Source organism: Leucoraja erinacea, chromosome 18, assembly GCF_028641065.1.
Source record: "Leucoraja erinacea ecotype New England chromosome 18, Leri_hhj_1, whole genome shotgun sequence".
NCBI classification, from domain to species: domain Eukaryota; kingdom Metazoa; phylum Chordata; class Chondrichthyes; order Rajiformes; family Rajidae; genus Leucoraja; species Leucoraja erinaceus.
The window spans coordinates 5331580-5352457 of record NC_073394.1 but is presented as its reverse complement, the minus strand read 5'-3'; the positions used below and the strand labels follow the sequence as shown (position 1 = coordinate 5352457).

The window sequence follows — 20878 nt, the reverse complement described above, 5'->3', positions numbered from 1 at the left end:
ATCGAGTTGGCTGAGGAGGCCACATATAGACCCCGACCTCGGGTGGACTATGAGGGGGAGAACTGGATATTTTTAGTGCCTTCCCTCACAGTGAATTCTGCTGTGGGGGGACGTTTCATGTTGATTTCTATAGTGTACTGTTCTGTGTCTTTTTTTCTTTTTCTCTTTTTTGTTTTGTATGGATTTATTGACATTTAATCTGTTCAATTAATTTAATCAATCTCTGTAAAGCCCTTTGGTTCAAATATTGGTTTTGTTGAAAAGTGCTATATAAATAAACATTATTATTATTATTATTATTATTATGTGTTGTGCAGCATCTTTGCATCCGCTGAAGGGAACCCCGCCCGCATCGCACTATGCCATGGTACCAGCGCCATCGGCCAATAGCTACCGGTGTATACGCCCCATCCTTTGTGAGGTCAGTGGATCCACCGAGCGCCGGCAGCTGATGGGACAGCCGGCTCAGAGTAACCGACCGACGGGCTATCTGATACCCTCACTCCCTTGATCCTTGCAGCCACAGCACAGCTGCCGCTCACCCACAGCCGCTAGCCCCAGCGCACGGTAAGAATGAAACTGATACAATTCCGTGCATTCATTCTGCTAAATGCAACATTTATAATCTTTTAACGGTTTTGCATCGCTTCACTGTCAAGGAAAGGACTGCTGGTTTAAATAGATGCATATTAAATTAAATAGAAGGTAGATACAAAATGCTGCAGTAACTCAGCGGGGCAGGCGGCATCTCTAGAGGGAGAGAAGGAATGGGTGACGTTTCATTGTGTACCTGGAGTCAAACTGTTGCTCCATGCCTCTGTCTGAGAAGGGTCTGGGCCTGAACATTCACCCATTCCTTCTCTCCAGAGATTACCCCCCTTGGAGCCACTACAGCTTTCTGTGTCTATTTTCGGTGTAACTCAGCATCTGTGCAGTTCCTTCCTGCACCTTTCTGATGATTCTCCGGACTGGAGGCTCGGGCAAGGGTGAATATTTAAAGACGGTTTGTTTATCTGATGGGATCATTTTAAAAACACCCTTTGCACTAGGTGCAGAGTTTGCAGCGGATTAAATGTTCGGTTTGCATGTTATTGAGCTGTCAACCATTGTGGGGGTGGAGTTAGCTTTGACAGATCATGCTCATCCACTCCTCCCAAGGGCTCCATTTATTTATTTTTTTTAGTTATGTGGCCGAAACCGGATTTGGTGTGTGAGACGAACTGTTGTATCACCGGGGTATTTCTGTTTCAACTCACCGCCTCACAGCTCGAAACCTCGCCTTTGCTTGCATTAAACCATGCGCTGAAAAGATTCTTGTCACAACGCCGAGGTTAATAAGACAGGCAGTTGCATGCTTTAAAACAAAACGTGCAGCTTGCAACAAAAAAAAAAACTGCAACTTTTTCAACAGTTCAGAGAAACCAACAGAAATGTTTGATTCCAGGTCGAAAGGAAGCAGGTGTCGAGGCGTTGGGCAATGGTCATGTCGGGCGAACAAATGAAGTGTGTGTCAGACATGATAATTGGCCTTCAACAACACAAGATATTAAGAACTAAAGTAAACACTAGGTTTAAAAACTCAGGAAATGGAGAGGTTATAGAAAACCATAAAACCATATAACAATTTACAGCACGGAAACAGGCCATCTCGACCCTTCTAGTCCGTGACGAACACATATTCCCCCCTAGTCCCATATACCTGCGCTCAGACCATAACCTTCCATTCCCTTCCCATCCATATAAACTATCCAATTTATTTTTAAATGATAAAAACGAACCTGCCTCCACCACCTTCACTGGAAGCTCATTCCACACAGCCACCACTCTGTGAGTAAAGAAGTTCCCCCTCATATTACCCCTAAACTTCAGTCCCTTAATTCTCAAGTCATGTCCCCTTGTTTGAATCTTCCCTACTCTCAGTGGGAAAAGCTTTTCCACATCAACTCTGTAAAAGTTCCCAATTTTTAACTCGTTGAGGTTAAATCCCACCAAGGGAACTAGGAAATGTTGTTAATATGTTGTGCTGAAGCAAAGCAAGAATTTCATTGTCCTATCTGGGACAATTGTAAAAGGATTGCTGCACGTTTTAATTTGGGTTAAAAAAATAACCTTTCAGTTCAGTTCCCCTAATGTCTTTTAGGAAGATAGACACAAAAAGCTGGAGTAACTCATCGGGACAGGCAGCAACTCTGGAGAGAAGGAATGGGTGACGTTTCAGTTCGAGAACCTTCTTCAGCTATTCCTTCTGTCCCACTCCAGCTTTTTGTGTCTATTGTCGGTTTAAACCAGCATCTGCAGTTCCTTCCTGCACATAATGTTTTTTAGGATGAGGGCAATATGTCGTGCTTGCTTCAAAGCACCAGCAATCCAGACTCTTCGAAATGTAACAACAAGGAACTGCAGGTGCTGGTTTATATCAAAGACAGACTCAATGTGCTGGAGTACCTCAGCAGGTCAGGCAGTATCTGGAGAACATGTATGGCGATGTTTCACGTTGGGACCCAACTTCAGGCACTTGTGATAATTGGGATAACCTTTGGGATAACTTGTTCATTAGTGCCAGATGAAGACTAAAATTGTGCAGCTGTTCAAAAAGAACAGATAGATGGTCATGGCTTTCCATTTATTGACTGCCCATTGCGTCACTGCAGTCTCATACAACCTCTCCCTGTACTCCAGGCACTTCAATCTTTGACAGCCTTCTCATAAATCTCCTCTGCACCCACTCCAGCTGAATTACACCTTTCCAATAGCGGAGTCCAAAACTGAACACAATGCTCTAAGGTGGACCAAAATGCTGAAGAAACTCAGTGGGCGAGGCAGCATCTATGGAGAGAAGGAATTGGCGATGTTTCGGGTCGGTCCGAAGAAGGGTCTTGATTCAAAACGTCGCCAATTCCTTCTCTCCATAGATGCTGCCTCACCCGCTGAGTTTCTGCAGCATTTTTTCTACCTTCGATTTTTCCAGCATCTGCAGTTCTTTCTTAAACACCACTCTTAAGTGTGGCCTCACCAGTGCCTTGTACAATTGTAAAGTATCATCCCAACCTTTATGTGTATGAAGGAACTGCAGATGCTGGTTTAACATAGAAACATAGAAAATAGGTGCAGGAGTAGGCCATTCTGCCTTTCGAGCCAGCACCGCCATTCAATATGATCATTGCTGATCGTCCAAAATCAGTACCCCATTCCTGCCTTCTCCCCATATCCCTTGATTCCGTTAGCCCCAAGAGCAATGTCTAACTCTCTCTTGAAAACATCCAGTGAATTGGCCTCCACTGCCTTCTGTGGCAGATAATTCCACAGATTCACAGCTCTCTGGGTGAAAACGTTTTTCCTCATCTCAGTCCTAAATGGCCTCCCCCTTACTCTTAAACAGAAGATAGATACAAAAAGCTGGAGTAACTCAGCGGGACAGGCAGCATCTCTGGAGAGAAGGAATGGGTGACGTTACAGGTCGAGTCTGAAGAAGGGTGTTGATCCAAAGTGTCGCCTATACCTCGTGTCACTGAGTTACTCCAACTTTTTGTGTCTGTTGTGGTGAAATTACTAGTTTGAAAAAGTGCCGAAGGTTCTTATAGGATTCTTTTTGAAGTCATTTCTTCCTAGTAATTTCACTGTCTGACGATGCAGTTTCCTGAACAGGGTTAAAGTTGCTCGATTGCATTTCTCTGTGTTCTGAAATTTTCCATGGCAAGCCACTTTCGTAAACAGTACAACAGAACTCTCAGTCAGGTGATAAAAATTGGTCACACCACAAAAATTGGTCGCAACACAAACTAAGCTTCTGGGCATAAGATCACAAGTGATAGGAGCAGAATTAGGCCGTTCGGCCCATCACGTCTACTCTGCCATTCAATCGTGGCTGATCTATCTATCCCTCCCTCTCAACCCCATTCTCCTGACTTCTCCCCATAAACCCTGGCTCCCTTACTAATCAAGAATCTATCCATCTCTGCCTTAAAAAATATCCATTGACTTGACATCCACAGCCTACTTTGGCAAAGTATTCCACCACAGATTCACCACCCGCTCCTTCCTCAAGGAACATCCCCTAATTATGTGGCTGTGACCTCTAGTCCTAGAATCTCCCACTAGTGGAAACATCCTCTCCACATCCACTCTATCCAAATCTTTCACGATTCTGTATGTTTCAATGAGGTCCCTTCTCATTCTTCTAAACTCCAACGAGTACAGGCCCAGTGCCATTAAACGCTCATCATATGTAAGTAAACTCATTCCCAGGATCATTCTTGCAAACTGCTCTGCACCCTCTCCAGAGCCAGCACAATCTTCCTCGGATACGGTGCCCAAAATTGCTCAATACTGCAGCACTCTGACCACAATTCTGCTCGGATGATGGTTTAATTCACCACTGTGGCAGTGAAATATTTTCTGCTGAGTCAGCGGTGAAGTTGGTCTGGCCTTCAGTTCAGAGTTCACTGCGGTAGCAGGATCAGAGGCCGAGCATCAAGTATACAATCAAATCAAGATTAGTTTGGTATCATACACTAGCACTATCCTACACAATTTACAGTCAATTAACCTACAAACCTGTATGTCTTTGGAGTGTGGGAGGAAACCTGAGCACCTGAAGACAATGTTTCATTGATTCGATGGTACTTTATTGGTTAAAGTACCTAGGTGCAGTGAAATTTCCTTTTGGCATACATCAGTAACAATCCTACGATACGTACTGTAAGCACAACTTCATTTGTTCTGGGAGCAGAATGAGGCCATTCGGCCCATCGAGTCTACTCTGCCACAGGGAAAGCATTTTCTATAAAAAGGAAATGCAGGTACTCGTTTATACCTAAGATAGACACAACGTGCTGGAGTAATTCAGTGGGTCAGGCAGCGTTTCTGGAGAAAATCGATTGGTGAAGTTTTGGGTCAGGACTGTTTTTCAGATGTGCACGTGTTTGATATCCCAGCCCTTGTTGGAATGTTGTCCTCGCCTATCCGACATGGTGGCCGAGTGGTTGAGTGGGGCCAGAGACCCGGGTTCGATCCCGACTAGGGGTGCTTCTGTACGGAATTTGTACGTTCTCCCCGTGACAGCGTCGGGTTTCGGTTTCCCCCCCCCCCCCCCCCCCCCCCCCCCCCCCCCCCCACACTCCAAAGACGTACCGGTTTGTAGGCTAATTGACTTGGTATGAGTGTAAATTGTCCCTAGCATGTTTGTTGGATAGTGTTCATGTGCGGGGATCGCTGGTCGGTGCGGACTCAATGGGCCGAAGGGCCTGTTTCCGCGCTGTATCTCTAAACTAAACTATCTCCAGAAATCCTGCCTGACCTGCGGAGTTACTCCAGCACTTTGTGCCCTTTTGTTTAAATCAGCACCTTCACTTCCTTGTTCCTGATTCACCTGGGCTGGGTGACTGTTACAATTTGTGTAACAGTCTAGGTTTTAGGATTTGTAGAGCAGGGCATTTCAAAGTTATTTCATTTCAGTAGCTATCCTCAGCTGATGCTTCTAGTCTGTTTTCCTTGGAGGTCCTCTCAATTAAAGATCTTATAGTGAGCAAGATGGTCCACGATGAAAAAGACGTAGTACAGCCATGGGTAGATTCATGGGTAATTTAAGGCGCCATTTCCGTAACCGGCTTCCGTCTCCGCACCAAAGATCCCGTAGGATAACTAGTGCAGAGACGGAAGCCGGTTACGGAAACATCCTCGTAAAAATAAAAGTTATTTAGTAAAAATCTTCTCATTTTCAGAATTTTAATTTATTAACACAAACTGATCCCCCACAACGTTGATTACACTGCGGGTCGGGTCGGGTTACGGGAATGGATGAAAAAAAGGCCCACGTTCCGCTCCGTTGCATACTACATGTCAGCCCCATTGCATTTAGCAGGACTGTTCTACCTTGCTCCGCTATAGGATCTTTGCTCTCAATGTTTCATTGATTCGATGGCACTTTATTGGCTAAAGTACCTAGGTGCAGTGAAATTCCCTTTTGGCATACATCAGTAACAATCCTACGATACGTACTGTAAGCACAACTTCATTTGTTCTGGGAGCAGAATGAGGCCATTCGGCCCATCGAGTCTACTCTGCCACTTACTCATGGCTGATCTATCTTCCCCTCTCAACCCCATTCTCCTGCCTTCTCCCCATAACCCCTGACACCCGCACTAATCAAGAACCTATCTATCTCCGCCTTAAAGATGTCCAATGACTTGGCCTCCACAGCCGCCTGTGGCAATGAATTCCACAGATTCACCAGCCTCTGACTAAAGAAATTCCTCCTCATCTCCTTGCTAATGGTACGTCCTTTTTATTCTGGTCTGGGACTCTCCCATGAGAGGAAACCACTTAATGGTACAACGGTACTTTATTTGTGTACAGTTCAGTACAAGAATCGCTATACATAAGCATACATTGCGGTGGGAGATTGCAACCTTCACGTGGTCCACCCTGTCTTGACTAATACAATCAACTCGACGTGCACAAACAAATAAATCAAATAGAACAAGTTGACCCACAACTTTAGGCTAGTGCACGCCATACGCAAGAAGAAGAAGAAGCATGTACATAAACATAGATAAACATCTCGGATATTGTACAAGTTTATAGCAACAAGTACACTGAGACAGTACACAGATTTGCCATTTCCAAGGTCCGGTTTGTAAGTGCGAGGTTCTTGACCTGACCGTGAAGGCCCGTTGTCCTGGCAACGTCGCAGTGTGGCAAGTGTAACAGTAGATTGCACAGCACACAAGGTTTGTTTTTGCTTCCTGCTCCATTTTGTGCGATTCAAGTCCAACGATGGTCGGCAGGGACAAGATGGGTCAAAGAGCCTGTCGAGTCCTGACTTGACTCGGGGCGTAGGGACCAAATTAGCAGCCGCAATGCCCTGTTGACACAACAGGCTTCCAAAGATGTTGTGAATAATAACTCTGCCACTGTTTCCACACACAAAACAACCTTTTCAGCTCGCTGTCCTTTCGTTACAGGCACCATGAGAGCGACGCAGTCTTCAGGGGCCGTGACGAGACAACGGAAAGGCTCCGGGAATGAAGTTGGTCCGGGAGAGAAGGAGCAACTGGGGCAATGGGGTCGAGCTTGGTAAGACAATGGATACAACGAGCACAGATTCTAGGCGGTAGAGTTGCCACCTTACAGCGAATGCAGCGCCGGAGACCTGAGTTCGATCCCGACTAAAATAGAAAATAGATGCAGGAGGAGGCCATTCGGCCCTTCGAGCCAGCACCGCCATTTATTGTGATCATGGCTGATCGTCCCCAATCAATAACCCGTGCCTGCCTTCACCCCATATCCCTTGATTCCACTAGCCCCTAGAGCTCTATCTAACTCTCTCTTAAATCCATCCAGTGACTTGGCCTCCACTGCCCTCTGTGGCAGGGAATTCCACAAATTCACAACTCTCTGGGTGAAAAAGTTTTTTTTTCTCACCTCAGTCTTAAATGACCTCCCCTTTATTCTAAGACTGTGTGGCCCCTGGTTCTGGACTCGCCCAACATTGGGAACATTTTTCCTGCATCTAGCTTGTCCAGTCCTTTTATAATTTTATATGTTTCTATAAGATCCTCCCCTCATCCTTCTAAACTCCAGTGAATATAAGCCCAGTCTTTTCAATCTTTCCTCATATGACAGTCCCGCCATCCCAGGGATCAATCTCGTGTATAATGCTAATGTACGGGGATCGCTGGTCAGTCTGGACTCGACGGGCCGAAGGGCCTGTTTCCGTGCTATATCTCTAAACCAAACTAAACTTACAAAATTCTTAAGGGGTTGGACAGGCTAGATGCAGGAAGATTGTTCCCGGTGTTAGGGAAGTCCAGGACAAGGGGTCACAGCTTAAGGATAAAGGGGAAATCCTTTAAAACCGAGATGAGAAGAACCTTTTTCACACAGAGAGTGGTGAATCTCTGCAACTCTCTGCCACAGAGGGTACTTGAGGCCAGTTCATTGGCTATATTTAAGAGGGAGTTAGATGTGGCCCTTGTGGCTAAGGGGATCAGGGGGTATGGAGAGAAGGCAGGTACGGGATACTGAGTTGGATGATCAGCCATGATCATATTGAATGGCGGTGCAGGCTCGAAGGGCCGAATGGCCTACTCCTGCACCTAATTTCTATGTTTCTATGTTAAACTAAACAACCAATTATGTGTGAGGTTGGTGTTGGGGCAGGTTGGTGTGTCAGCCCCAAGGGGCCACATGAGTGCGATCTTATGCCCGTGCCTTTGTCTATTACAGGGAAGTCGATTGGTTCTCGCTTGCGTCTGTCGTCTTTCTCCTCCTCTGTGCGCCATTGATCGTATTCTACTTCGTGATGTCTTGTGACCAGTTCCAGTGCGCTCTCTCCGGCCCTCTCCTCAGCGTGTACTCGGGCAAGACCAGCGTCGGTGACATATGGGAGCGAGCTCCATCTTTCAGCGGGACGGCCGCTGGAATCTACGCCGCCTGGGTCTGCTTTCAGGTGCGTTTCCGTTTGTTCGCCCTGCTGGCTCTTAACGGTGGCGCACACACAAGGTTTCCCCCGAGCCGCAACGTCAGCGACTAAAACGTTGCCCTGCCGACAGCTGCAGCAGTCACGGGCGGCGCAGCGGTAGAGTTCGTGCCTTACGGCGAATGCAGCGTCGGAGACCCGGGTTCGATCCCGACTACGGGCGCTGTCTGTACGGAGTTTGTACGTTCTCCCCGTGACCTGCGTGGGTTTTCTCCGAGATCTTCGGTTTCCTCCCACACTCCAAAGACGTCCAGGTTTGTAGGTTAACTGACTTGGTACATGTAAAAAATGTCCCCAGTGGGTGTAGGATAGTGTTAATGTGCAGGGATCGCTGGTCGGGGCGGACCCGGTGGGCCGAAGGGCCTGTTTCCGTGCTATATCTCTAAACTAGAGAGCAGTCCTGAGCTACTATCAAGCTCCTTGGAGACCCTCAGACTATCTTTGCAGTGAATGTCATGACTTTTATCATATATCTACACACTATAAATGGCTCGATTATAACCGTGTATTGTCTTTCCGCTGACTGGTTAGCACCCAACAAAAACTTTTCACTGTACACGTGATAATAAAGAAAACTCAAGCTATCCATGTTCTCCAGAGATGCTGCCTGACCCGCTGAGTTTACTTTTAGACGTTACAGATACAGTGTCCGTGTCCACTTTGACAAGCATTCGCCCTGTAAACTAGCACTATCCTACACACTGGGGACAATCTACAGAAGCCTACAACCTACATGTAGACACAAAATGCTGGAGAAACTCAGTGGGTGAGGCAGCATCTGTGGAGAGAAGGAATGGATGATGTCTCGGGTCGAGACCCTTCTTCAGACCTACGAACCTGTACGTCTTAGGCGTGTGGGGGGGAACCGGAGCACCCGGAGAAAACCCACCTGGTCGCAGGGAGAACGTACAAACTCCGTACAGACAACAACGGTAGTCAGGATCGAACCCGGGTCTCTGGCGCTGTGAGGCTGTAACTCTACCGCTGCGCCTCCGTGCCGCACTTTGTCAGTGTGGGCAAAGAAGACTAGCATAAGGGCCTGTACCACTTTCATGACCTCTGCCGAGTTTGCCCTTGACTCCAACCCGCAGCATGATCGTCACAAGATCGTAGCAGGTCGTGATGTTTGTCGTAGGTATTCGTGGCATCAAGTAGGTCGGGACGTTTTTTCAACATGATGAAAAATGTCCACGAGTAAAAAAGGTCGTGAAAGTGGGACAGGCCCTTTAGATGGGGCTCCTTGGTTGGCATGGTTCAAGTTGGGTTCAAGGACCTGTTTGTGTGCCACGTGGCCCTATGACTCATTACCGTTCAAAATGGCTTCTTGCAACTTCCTCAGGCTTCATTTTCTGTCCATGAATTGCAGGTGTTTTTGTATCTGTGCGTACCTGATGTTTGTCACAAGTTCCTACTGGGCTACGTAGGGGGAGTGCAAGATGGTGCACGCACTCCTGCAGGTAAGATCAACCTCTCCTGTTTTTGTTTTAAAAAACACTTAACATTGCAATTCTGCTTTAATTGAATGCTTTTTGCCACAGGCAATAGAAGTTCAACCATTAAAGTGGAAAGCAAGACAACTTGTTCAGCAATTACATTTAAGGATTCGTTTTACTAACTAAAAATGTATGGACTATAGCGTCATGCAGTGTGAAAACAGGCCCTTTGGCCCAACTAGCCCACGGCAACTAGCATGCTCCATCTATACTAGTCTCCCGAAGGTTTTTCACTGTACCTCAGCACACGTGGGAATAAACAAATAAAATCAACTCAACTCATCTAAATTAATAACATTAAACATGCAACAACTCTAAGGTCCAGTGTTTTAGTTTAGTTTAGAGGTACAGCACGGAAACAGGCCATTCGGCCCACCGGGTCCTCACCCACCAGCGATCCCCGCACATTAACACTATCCTACGCCCACTAGGGACAACTTTTACATTTACCAAGTCAATTAACCTACAAATCCTGTGTGTCTTTGGAGTGTGGAAGGAAACTGACGAACTCGGAGAAACCCACGCAGGTCACGGGGAGAACGTGCAAACTCCGCACACGCAGCACCCTCAGTCCGGATCGAACCCGGGTATCTGGCGCTGCATTCACTGTAAGGCAGCAACTCTACCGCTGCGCCACCGTGCCGCCTGTAACTTGGTCCACAACTACCACTCGTATGTACATGAAAGAGATTCTTTCTTTTCTAAAGTCAACACTAAAGATGATTTTCGGTATTGAATTCTTAAAGTACATCGATTGCATTAAAAGTGCATCTTTGACAATCTGAGAATCTGTAGGGGAAGGCTGTGAGGAAGAGGGCGTATACAATGGTTAAGTTATTGGACAGGGATCTGGTCAAATCCCATTGGATCAAATCCGGACTGTTAAAGCTGTCACAGCCAGACATAAAAACAGCATTTTTTCCACGAGTAGTAGCTCTACTCAATAACCAAAAATCTGTAGCCTCCTTTTGCTCTGATATTTTATCTAATTCACATGCTTAATCAATAAAGTTTTATTATTAATGCTTAATGTTTTATGTGTTATTCCTAACTGCCACTGTATGTCATGTTGTCACTTGCGGGTGGAGCACCAAGGCAAATTCCTTGTATGTGAATACTTGGCCAATAAACTCATTCATTCACTGGGGAAACGAGAAAATATAAAATCAAATAATTAAATAAATCAGAACTTCAAAACAAAATCTAGTTTATCGCTTGGGTGGCCTCCGGGTGGACCGGGTTTCCTCCTATATTCCAAAGATGTGGAAGTTTTTTAAATTTTTATTTAATTCTTTATTTCGAACAGAATAAAAGAATAAAAAGCAAGTGTGAAACAGCATACAAAAAACAAAACAAGAATATGTATAAAGTGTCATAAACAATATCTATAAATGAATGAAATCGTATGTGTCCGAAAAGGAGCAGGAAGAAGCCAAAGCTTATTAATTCCCACTCCTTATTCAACTGCTTATAATTGTCATATACACATTTAGCAGCTATTGTACACCATATGTGCACCATATGTACACCATATGCACACCAGCAGTTATATGTATACGATATGTACACTGGCAGCTATATGTATACCATATGTACACCGGCAGCTATATGTACACAAAATTATTTACATTTATACACTAATCAAATATTTACAAAGCCATACAAAAAAAGAGAGAAGAAAAAAAAGAAAAAAGAAAAGAAAAGTGAATTAGCTTTTGTGAATTGCCTTTAGTGTGTACGGGAGAACTAGTGTGTTTTGGTCATCATTGTATCTCTAAAGACTAAAGTAAACTAAGTGGTTAATGCAATGCGTTTTAGAAACATGTTAATCCTCAGCAAAGTGTCTTTACTTCACAGGACTGATCAATAAATATGAAGTCAATGGACTTCAGGCCTGGATCATTACCCATTCTCTCTGGTTTGCCAATGCCAACTATTTTCATTGGTTCTCACCCACTATTATATTTGACCATTGGATTCCTCTGCTGTGGTGTGCCAACATCCTAGGCTACGTTGTGGCAACGTTTGCCATGCTGAAGGCGTATTTCTTCCCCACCAATGCAAGCGATTGGTAAGAATTTAATCTGCAACTTGTTTGTTTAGTTTAGAGGTGCAGCGTGGAAACGGGCCCTTTGGCCCACCGAGCCCACACTTGGAACAATTTACAATGATACCAAAGCCAATAAACCGACAAACCTGCACATTCTTTGGAATATGGGAGGAAACCGGACGGAGATCCCGGAGAAAACCCACGCAGGTCATGGGGAGAATGAGAGGTAGAGCTGCAGCCTCACACCGCCAGAGACCCGGGTTCAATCCTGACCACGGACGGGTGCTGTTTGTACGGAGTTTGTACGTTCTCGCCGTGACTGCGCGGGTTTTCACCTGGTGCTCCGGTTTCCTCCCACACTCCAAAGACGTACAGCTTTGTCGGTTAATTGGCTTTGGTAAGATTATAAATGGTCCCCAGTGTGTACGATGGTGTTGGTGTACGGGGATCTCTGGTCGGCCCGGACTCAGTGGGCTGAAGGGCCTGTTTCCGCCCTGTATTTAAACTAGAAATCTGTAGTTCCTTGTTTCTCTGTAATCCAGACCAAAGCTTGATAATACTCTCAGCGGTATTAACGTTGACTTCTCCAATATCAGGTAGTCCTTGCTTTCTCTTCCCCTTCCCTTCCCAGCGCTCCCACAGCCCACTGTCCCTGCCTATTCCTTTCTTTTTCCTGCCCCCCCCACCTCCAAATCAGTCTGAAGGACTCGACCCGAAACGTCACCTATTTCTTCGCTCCATCTGTGGAATTCTCTGCCACAGAAGGTAGTTGAGGCCACAGTTCATTGGCTATATTTAAGAGGGAGTTAGATATGGCCCTTGTGGCTAAAGGGATCAGAGGGTATGGAGAGAAGGCAGGTACAGGATACTGAGTTGGATGACCAGCCATGATCATATTGAATGTGGGTACAGGCTCGAAGGGCCGAATGGCCTACTCCTGCACCTATTTTCTATGTTTCTATGTCTATAGATGCTGCCTCACCCGCTGAGTTTCTCCAGCATTTTTGTCCACCTCGATAATACTTAATTGTGTTACTTTGCAGTCCATGTTAAATCAAAAGTAGGATTTTTAAACATGTTTACTTCTTTTCCTTCAGTAAGTTCACCGGCAATTTTTTCTACGACTACATGATGGGGATTGAATTTAATCCACGGATTGGGAAGTGGTTTGACTTCAAGCTTTTCTTCAATGGTCGTCCGGGTATAGTGGCATGGACCCTGATCAATCTTTCCTTTGCTGCCAAACAGCGGGAATTATACGGCCAAGTGACCAATTCAATGATCTTGGTAAATGTGCTGCAGGTAGGAGATTGTGAGGTTCTTTGTGAAATGTTTTAGTGTCTACTTTTTTGGAAGTAGCGTTCAACCTAATGAGATTGACTGATTATAACCCCCCCAGGCGATTTATGTGCTGGATTTCTTCTGGAATGAGTCGTGGTACCTAAAGACGATCGATATTTGCCATGACCACTTTGGTTGGTACCTGGGTTGGGGTGACTGCGTCTGGCTGCCCTACCTATACACTCTGCAGGTAAGGCTGTTGACCAATTCATCGAGCCATGCGGCACGGAAATGGGTCCTTCGGCCCAACTTGCCCACACCGACCAACATGCCCCATCTACACTTAGTCCCATCTTTAGACTTTACTTCAGACTTTAGACTACAGCGGGATAACAGGCCCTTCAGCCCACCAAATCCGCTCCGCTCCACAACGCCCCGTACACTAGCGTTTAAGGGGCTTTCAGATGTCCCTGTTTGGGCGTTGCGTTTTAGGGGTTAGTGGAATCTAGGGATATGGGGAGAAGGCAGACACGGGACGATCAGCCATGATCACAATGAATGGCGGTGCTGGCTTGAAGGGCCGAATGGCCTCCTCCTGCACCTATTTTCTATGTTTCTAGATAGGTGTATGGGTGTGGAAGGGTAGAGTTCATGTGGAGGCAGACGAGATTGGATTAGTCTCAGTCTTGAGAAGGGTCTCGACCCGAAACCTCACCCATTCGTTCTCTCCAGAGATGTCGCCTGTCCCGCTCAGTTACTCCAGCATTCTGTCTTATCTTCAGTTTCAAGCAGCAATTGCAGTTCCTTCCCACACATGAGATTGGTTTATCTTGGCATGATAGACAAAAGTGCTGGAGAAACTCAGCGGGTGCAGCAGCATCTATGGTGCGAAGGAAATAGGCTTTTAATGTTTCGGGCCGAAACCCTTCTTCAGACTGATGTAGGTGGGGAGAAGAAAGGAAGAGGAGGGCTGAGGGAGAGCTGAGAGGGGGAGGAGACAGCAAGGGCTACCGGAAATTGGAGAATTCAATGTTTGTGCCGCTAGGGTGCAGACTCATGATGTTGGAAGGGCTGATTCCTGCGCAGTGTTCTTCTTCTGCATGTACCCCGCTCTAAGTTGGAAGCTAATGGTCACGTCTTCATCACAGGGTCTGTATTTGGTCTACAACCCAGTCCAGCTCTCGACGGGCAACGCCATTGGCGTTCTGCTCTTGGGGCTGATCGGCTACTACATCTTCAGGGTGACCAATCACCAGAAGGACCTGTTCCGGCGCACGGGCGGAAGCTGCAGGATCTGGGGGAGGAAGCCGGAGTACATCGAATGCACCTACCTGTCCACCGACGGCACCAAGCACCACAGCAAGCTGATGATCTCCGGCTTCTGGGGCTTGGCGCGCCATTTCAACTACACCGGCGACCTGATGGGCTCCCTCTCCTACTGCTTGGCTTGTGGATTTGGGCACCTGCTGCCATATTTCTACGTTGTGTACATGTCCATCCTGCTGATCCATCGCTGCGTCAGGGACGAGCACCGATGCCTGAGCAAATACGGCAACGACTGGAGGCGGTACACGGACGCGGTGGCTTACCGTCTCGTACCCGGAGTATTTTAGGACTCTTGATGCCTTCCGCGCGAATTTTCATGGAGACTTTTGATTTTCTTGAGGCAAAGTAAGTTTACCAGTCGAAATTCCGCGTACGTGTTTCAAATTGGTGTTTTTCCACCGCAATGAAGACCATGCCTTAAAAATTCCATGCCCTATAAATTCCAAATGTGCATAAATATGGAAGAAAAATACCGAGGGAGAGAGAGAAAAAAAAAAACCGCTGCAAATGCTTAGCAGGAGAAATTACCTGATCTGGTCACACTGTATTAACTTTTTAGAACAGAAATAGTAATATTTATAAAATTTGGTACAGGCATTTTTGATGATTGATTTTTAAGATAAAGCAATGAAACTGGTTATTCGACCCATCGAGTCCATACTATCACCCGTATCACACTAGTTCTGTTTGCATCCACTCCCTACACACTGGGGGCAATCGCACATAGAGGGGCAACGAGTCTTCGAACCCGCACATCTTTGACATGCGGGAGGAAACCCATGAGAGGGAACGTGCAAACTCCACACAGACTGCTCAAGAAGTAAACTTCCCCAATCTGACCGGTGAAAGTGTTAAAAAGTAATGGCATTTAATAAACAAGTGAGTGGGGGAACACTGTGTTCAAATGTGTGTTGGCTGAATGTAATCCTTGATAATTTTGACAAATAAAATCACTTCCAGAATTTTAATTTGAATGTTATTGATTGTAAATGTTCACGATTTCACCAAAATGCGAGGCATGAGAATAAATAATTGATCAATGTCATTGTTCATTAGTCAAAATATAAAGAGCTTCCATAGCAAAATGCAAATGTATAAGGTCAGTAATACACACCTTATCTACTTTAAATTAAAGGTAGACAAAAATGCTGGAGAAACTCAGCGGGTGAGGCAGCATCAATGGAGCGAAGGATTAGGTGACATTTCAACCGGAAACGTCACCTATTCCTTCGCTCCATAGATGCTGCCTCGCCCGCTGAGTTTCTCCAGCATTTCTGTCTACCTTCGACTTTTCCAGCATCTGCAGTTCTTTCTTAAACAGTACTTTAAATTAAATGTTTGTCTTACAATTCCATAAAACAAAATGGCAAATGCACACATCTTCCAAAGGTTAACTTTTTTATTTTAAAAGATTTATCTGATCGTCAATTTGTATGAATAAATTATCTGGGTTGAAGGACATGTTTCCACGCTGTATCCCAAAACTAATTGGGGAGTGAGAATGTAAGGAGCCGAGAAAAATGGGCGTGAATTGCAAAATGGAGCGTGGGGGTTCATACCTGGCAGGTTAGGCAGGTGAACCCCCCCCACACCACTGCCAGAGAGCAAACTAGAAACCAACTGAGTCTTATAACGACACCCACCCTTCCTGCCGCCTTACAAGTATCTTTGTCTCTATTTCACTTGCAACGAAGGGTCTCCCTCATTAAACATTGACGTTTTTCTCTTCCCACAGATGCAGTCTGATCTGCTGTGTGTTTCCAGCATTTTCTGTTTTTGTTTTGCATGTATATAAGAGCTTTTTACAGCCTCTGGTTTACAGTCAATTAAATACAGGGCGGCACGGTGGCGCAGCGGTAGAGTTGCTGCCTTACAGCGCCAGAGACCCGGGTTCGTTCCTGACTACGGGTGCTGTCTGTACGGAGTTTGTACGTTCTCCCCGTGACAGTATGGGTTTGCTCCAGGACCTCTGGTTTCCTCCCGCACTCCAAAGACTTGCAGGTTTGTACATTAATTTGGCTTCGGTCAAAAATTGTAAATTGTTCCTAGTGTGTAGGGGTAGTGCTGGTGAACTAGTGTACGGGGATAGCTGGTCGGAGCGGATTGAAGGGCCTGTTTCCGCGCTGTATCTCTAAACTAAACAACTCGTATAGAGCGGCACGGTGGCGCAGCGGTAGATTTGCTGCCACAAGACAGAGACCAGGATTCAAACCTAATTAACGGGCGCTTCTGTCGGAGTAAATTCTTTGCGTGGTCGGGTGCTTGTTTCCTCACTCCAAAGAGTGTGTAGGGTAAGTGCTGGTGTAAACTAAATTGTGTAGTGTGGATAGTGCTGGTGTACAGATCGCTGGAGCTCGGGGTGGGCTGAAGGGCCTGTTTCCGTGCTGTATCTCTAAAATAATGGTCAAGGCAGGGAAACACAGTGGATGTCCCTAAAGGCCGTCAGCAAACCAATTGGGCAACTATTCACAGTCAGGACTTGACTAAATAACTACCTACAATTCATGGAAATAGAATTCAAGATCATTTCCAAAGAGTTGGTTTTTTTTTTGACTTTTGTGAATTCAAAGATAATGTATCTTCGGAGTGATATTTATCATTCCTGGAAAATATTGCCTTGATTTCAAATTGCCCTTTCAATTTTGATTGCAAATAGTGAAGATGCTATACTCTTTGTTTAAGAAAGAACTGCAGATGCTGGAAAATCGAAAGTAGACAAAAATGCTGGAGAAACTCAGCGGGTGCAGCAGCATCTATGGAGCGAAGGAAATAGGCAACGTTTCGGGCCCGAAACGTTGCCTATTTCCTTCGCTCCATAGATGCTGCTGCACCCGCTGAGTTTCCCCAGCATTTTTGTCAAGATGCTATACTCTTTGTAGAGTTTGAGGTAGGAATGGCAAGGATCATAAGTTATTATGGACTGTATATAACAAAGATGTCAGTTCAGTTTATTGTCATGCGTACCGAGGTACAGTGAAAATCTTTAGTTGGTGGCAAACTGCCTTGGATATTGGGACTGTGCAAATTAGCATTGCCACCCCATTTATTTCTGTGTTGATTCCATCCAATGTTGAGTTGAGTAAACTGTTTAAATAAAATCTGCTTTGCAAACATCAGTTTTATTCCTTTCATAACTCCAACTCCAGATGTTTCTAGTTTGGATCCTATGACCAGATGGCAAATGTATCTGGTAAGATCTTACCTTTTAAGATGTAGTTTTTCAGTGTTACCGAGTCACACAGCGCTGGAAACAGGCGCTACTTGCCCACGCCGACCAATGAGCTCCATCAACACTGGCTCGTCCCACCTGATTGCGTTTGTCCCATATCCCTCCAAACCTATCCTGTCCAAATGTCTTTTAAATGTTGCGATAGTACCTGCCTTAACCACCTCCTCTGGCAGCGCGCGCCCACTGTTTGTGTTTATAAACATTGCCTCTCAGGTGCTCTGTGGGTGGCACGGTGGCGCAGCGGTCTAGAGTGGCTGCCTTACAGCAGTGGAGACCCGGGTTCGATCCTGAGTACGGGTGCTGTCCGTATGGAGCCTGCATGCTCTCCCCGCGACCGGCATGGCTTTTCTCCAGTTGCATCTCGCATTCCAAATTTGTACGGGGTTTATAGGTTAATTGGCTTGGTCAAATTGTGAATTGTCGGCACGGATTCTGTTATAGACAATAGGTGCAGGAGTAGGCCATTCGGCCCTTCGAGCCAGTATCGTCATTCAATGAGATCATGTTTGATCATCCCCAATCAGTACCGCGTTCCTGCCTTCTCCCCATATCCCCTGACTCCACTAACTTTCACAACCCTATCTAGCTCTCTCTTGAAAGTATCCAGAGAACCGGCCTCAACTGCCCTCTGAGGCAGAGAATTCCACAGACTCGCAACTCTCTGTGAGAAAAAGTGTTTCATCGTCTCTGTTCTAAATGGCTTACCCCTTATTCTTAAATTGTGGCCCCTGGTTCTGGACTTCCCCCCCCCCCCCCCAATTCTTTTCGAATTGTTTGATTCCATCAATTCTGCCAATTTGACGAGTCCCGGCCCGAAACATCACCTATCCATGCTCTCCAGAGATGCCTCCTCACCCGCTGAGTTACCCCAGCACTTGGTGTCGAAATAAGAAAGGCAAATGTTGGTTAATACACCAAAGAACACGAGGGGCTGGAGTAACTCCGCGGGTCAGACAGCATGTCTGGAGAACATGGAGAGGTGTCATTTTCAGTCGTGATCCATCTTCAGCCTGACAATAATAAACCAATAACAATATCCAAGATAAACCAGGCATTTATCAAAGAGGGTGGCGCAGCTGGGAGAGCTGTTTCCTCACAGCGCCAGAGACCCAGATTCAGTCCTGATCTCGGGTGCTGCCTGTGTGTGTGGAGTTTGCACGTTTTCCCTGTGACCTCATGGATTTTCTCCGGGATGCTCCAGGATGCATAAGGGGGAAATCTTTTAGGACCAAGATGAGAAAATCATTTTTTACACAGAGAGTGGTGATTCTGTGGAATTCTCTGCCACAGAAGGTAGTTGAGGCCACAGTTCATTGGCTATATTTAAGAGGGAGTTAGATGTGGCCCTTGTGGCTAAAGGGATCAGGGGGTATGGAGAGAAGGCAGGGATGGGATACCGAGTTGGATGATCAGCCATGATCATATCGAATGGCAGTGCAGGCTCGAAGGGCCGAATGGCCTACTCCTGCACCTATTTTCTATGTTTCCTCCTACACCCCAAAGACGTGTGGGTTTGCAGGTTAAATTGGCAGTAGCGTGGCTGGAATGGAATCAGGGCCGAACGGCCTACTCCATGCTGTATCTCCCCACTGTCTTCTGACAGTCATCGACCTATTGTTTCTGCTGCATCTCTCGAAACTAATTTGAAAATATTCTCGGTGTTTAAGAGGGAACTGCAGATGCTGGAGAATCGAAGGTTACACAAAAAACCTGGAGAAACTCAGCGGGTGCAGCAGCATCTATGGAGCGGAGGAAATAGGCAACGTTTCGGGCCGAAACCCTTCCGGGTTTCGGCCCGAAACGTTGCCTATTTCCTTCAGGGTTTCGGCCCGAAACGTTGCCTATTTCCTTCCGGGTTTCGGCCCGAAACGTTGCCTATTTCCTTCGCTCCATAGATGCTGCTGCACCCGCTGAGTTTCTCCAGCTTTTTTGCGTAACCTTTGAAAATATTCTCTCTTGTTCTCTTGCGTTTCAGAGCTGTTAAGTCACAGATCCATGCAGCACCTTTTACCCATTTACACTGGTCCCATATACCAGCAATTGGTGCACAGCCTTTGTCGACTCAACTATTTGTTCAGTTTGATATTTTCCAAATTTCCTTTGCTCCACAACTCAGTAAATTCTGTACTCTTGATACAGGGGCCAGTGAATAGGCCAGTGGCCGACGCTGCAGGTTCTTGTTCAAAGAAATGTGCACTCTGGTGCCATCTACTGGTTTGGAAAATTAATATCTGCTTGCCTGTACAATGCAGTTCCACCCCTCCACTTCATTCCCTACCCCCCCTCCCCCCTCTTCACTGTACCTCAACCGGCTCTGCACCATTTCCCCTTCCCCCACGTCCCATTCCAGTCCTCTTCAAGTCTGAAGAAGGGTCTTAACCTGGAATGTCGCCTATTCCTTTCCACCAGTAATGCTGCCAGACCCGCTGTTGCTCCAGTATTTTGTGTCTATCTTCCCCTTCCATCTGTATCGCTTCCTCCGGCTTTACTTTTTTCACACCTTCTCCTCTTATCTCTTGGCCTTTCGTCTTCTTTTCATATCTGGTCTGTGTCCAAGATCTGCCAGTCGCAGACTGCCTCACCTGTATTCACCAATCACCTGCCAGGCATTGTTCTTCCTCCGCCTGCTTCCAGCTTTCTTCCCCCTACTACAATCTGTATGGAGAAAGGTACTAAGCTATCCATGTTCTCCACAGATGCTGCCTGACTCACCGAGCCACTCGACCACGTCATGTCTTTCTCCCCAAAAGATCCTCCCAGCAAATCAATGTCATAGGATCTCGTATGCCATTCACATTGGAGAAAGTAACTGGATAGTGTGCTTGCTCATCTCCATGAAGATCTCCCCCCCCCCCCCCCCCCCCCGATAAAAAAAAATAACACCAAGTCGGCTAAAGAGGCTCTCAATACAATGTCTTACTGAGAGCCGGTAAAGGGCCTGTCCCACTTTCAAGACCTAATTCACGACAATTTTTTACTTGTGGACATTTTTCATCATGCTAGAAAAAACGCCCCGACCA

General features: G+C 46.2%; 1 protein-coding gene across 1 annotated transcript; it reads left to right on the top strand.

Moving 5' to 3' along the window:
- Positions 1-346: 346 nt before the first annotated feature.
- On the top strand, positions 347-15597 carry dhcr7 (7-dehydrocholesterol reductase). The gene is made up of 8 exons (XM_055649193.1): positions 347-567; positions 6963-7074; positions 8227-8449; positions 9846-9936; positions 11830-12043; positions 13120-13324; positions 13422-13553; positions 14452-15597. Exons 2-8 carry the CDS (start codon positions 6968-6970, stop codon positions 14914-14916), a joined length of 1437 nt encoding a protein of 478 aa, XP_055505168.1. The 5' UTR covers positions 347-567; positions 6963-6967; the 3' UTR covers positions 14917-15597.
- Positions 15598-20878: the final 5281 nt, after the last annotated feature.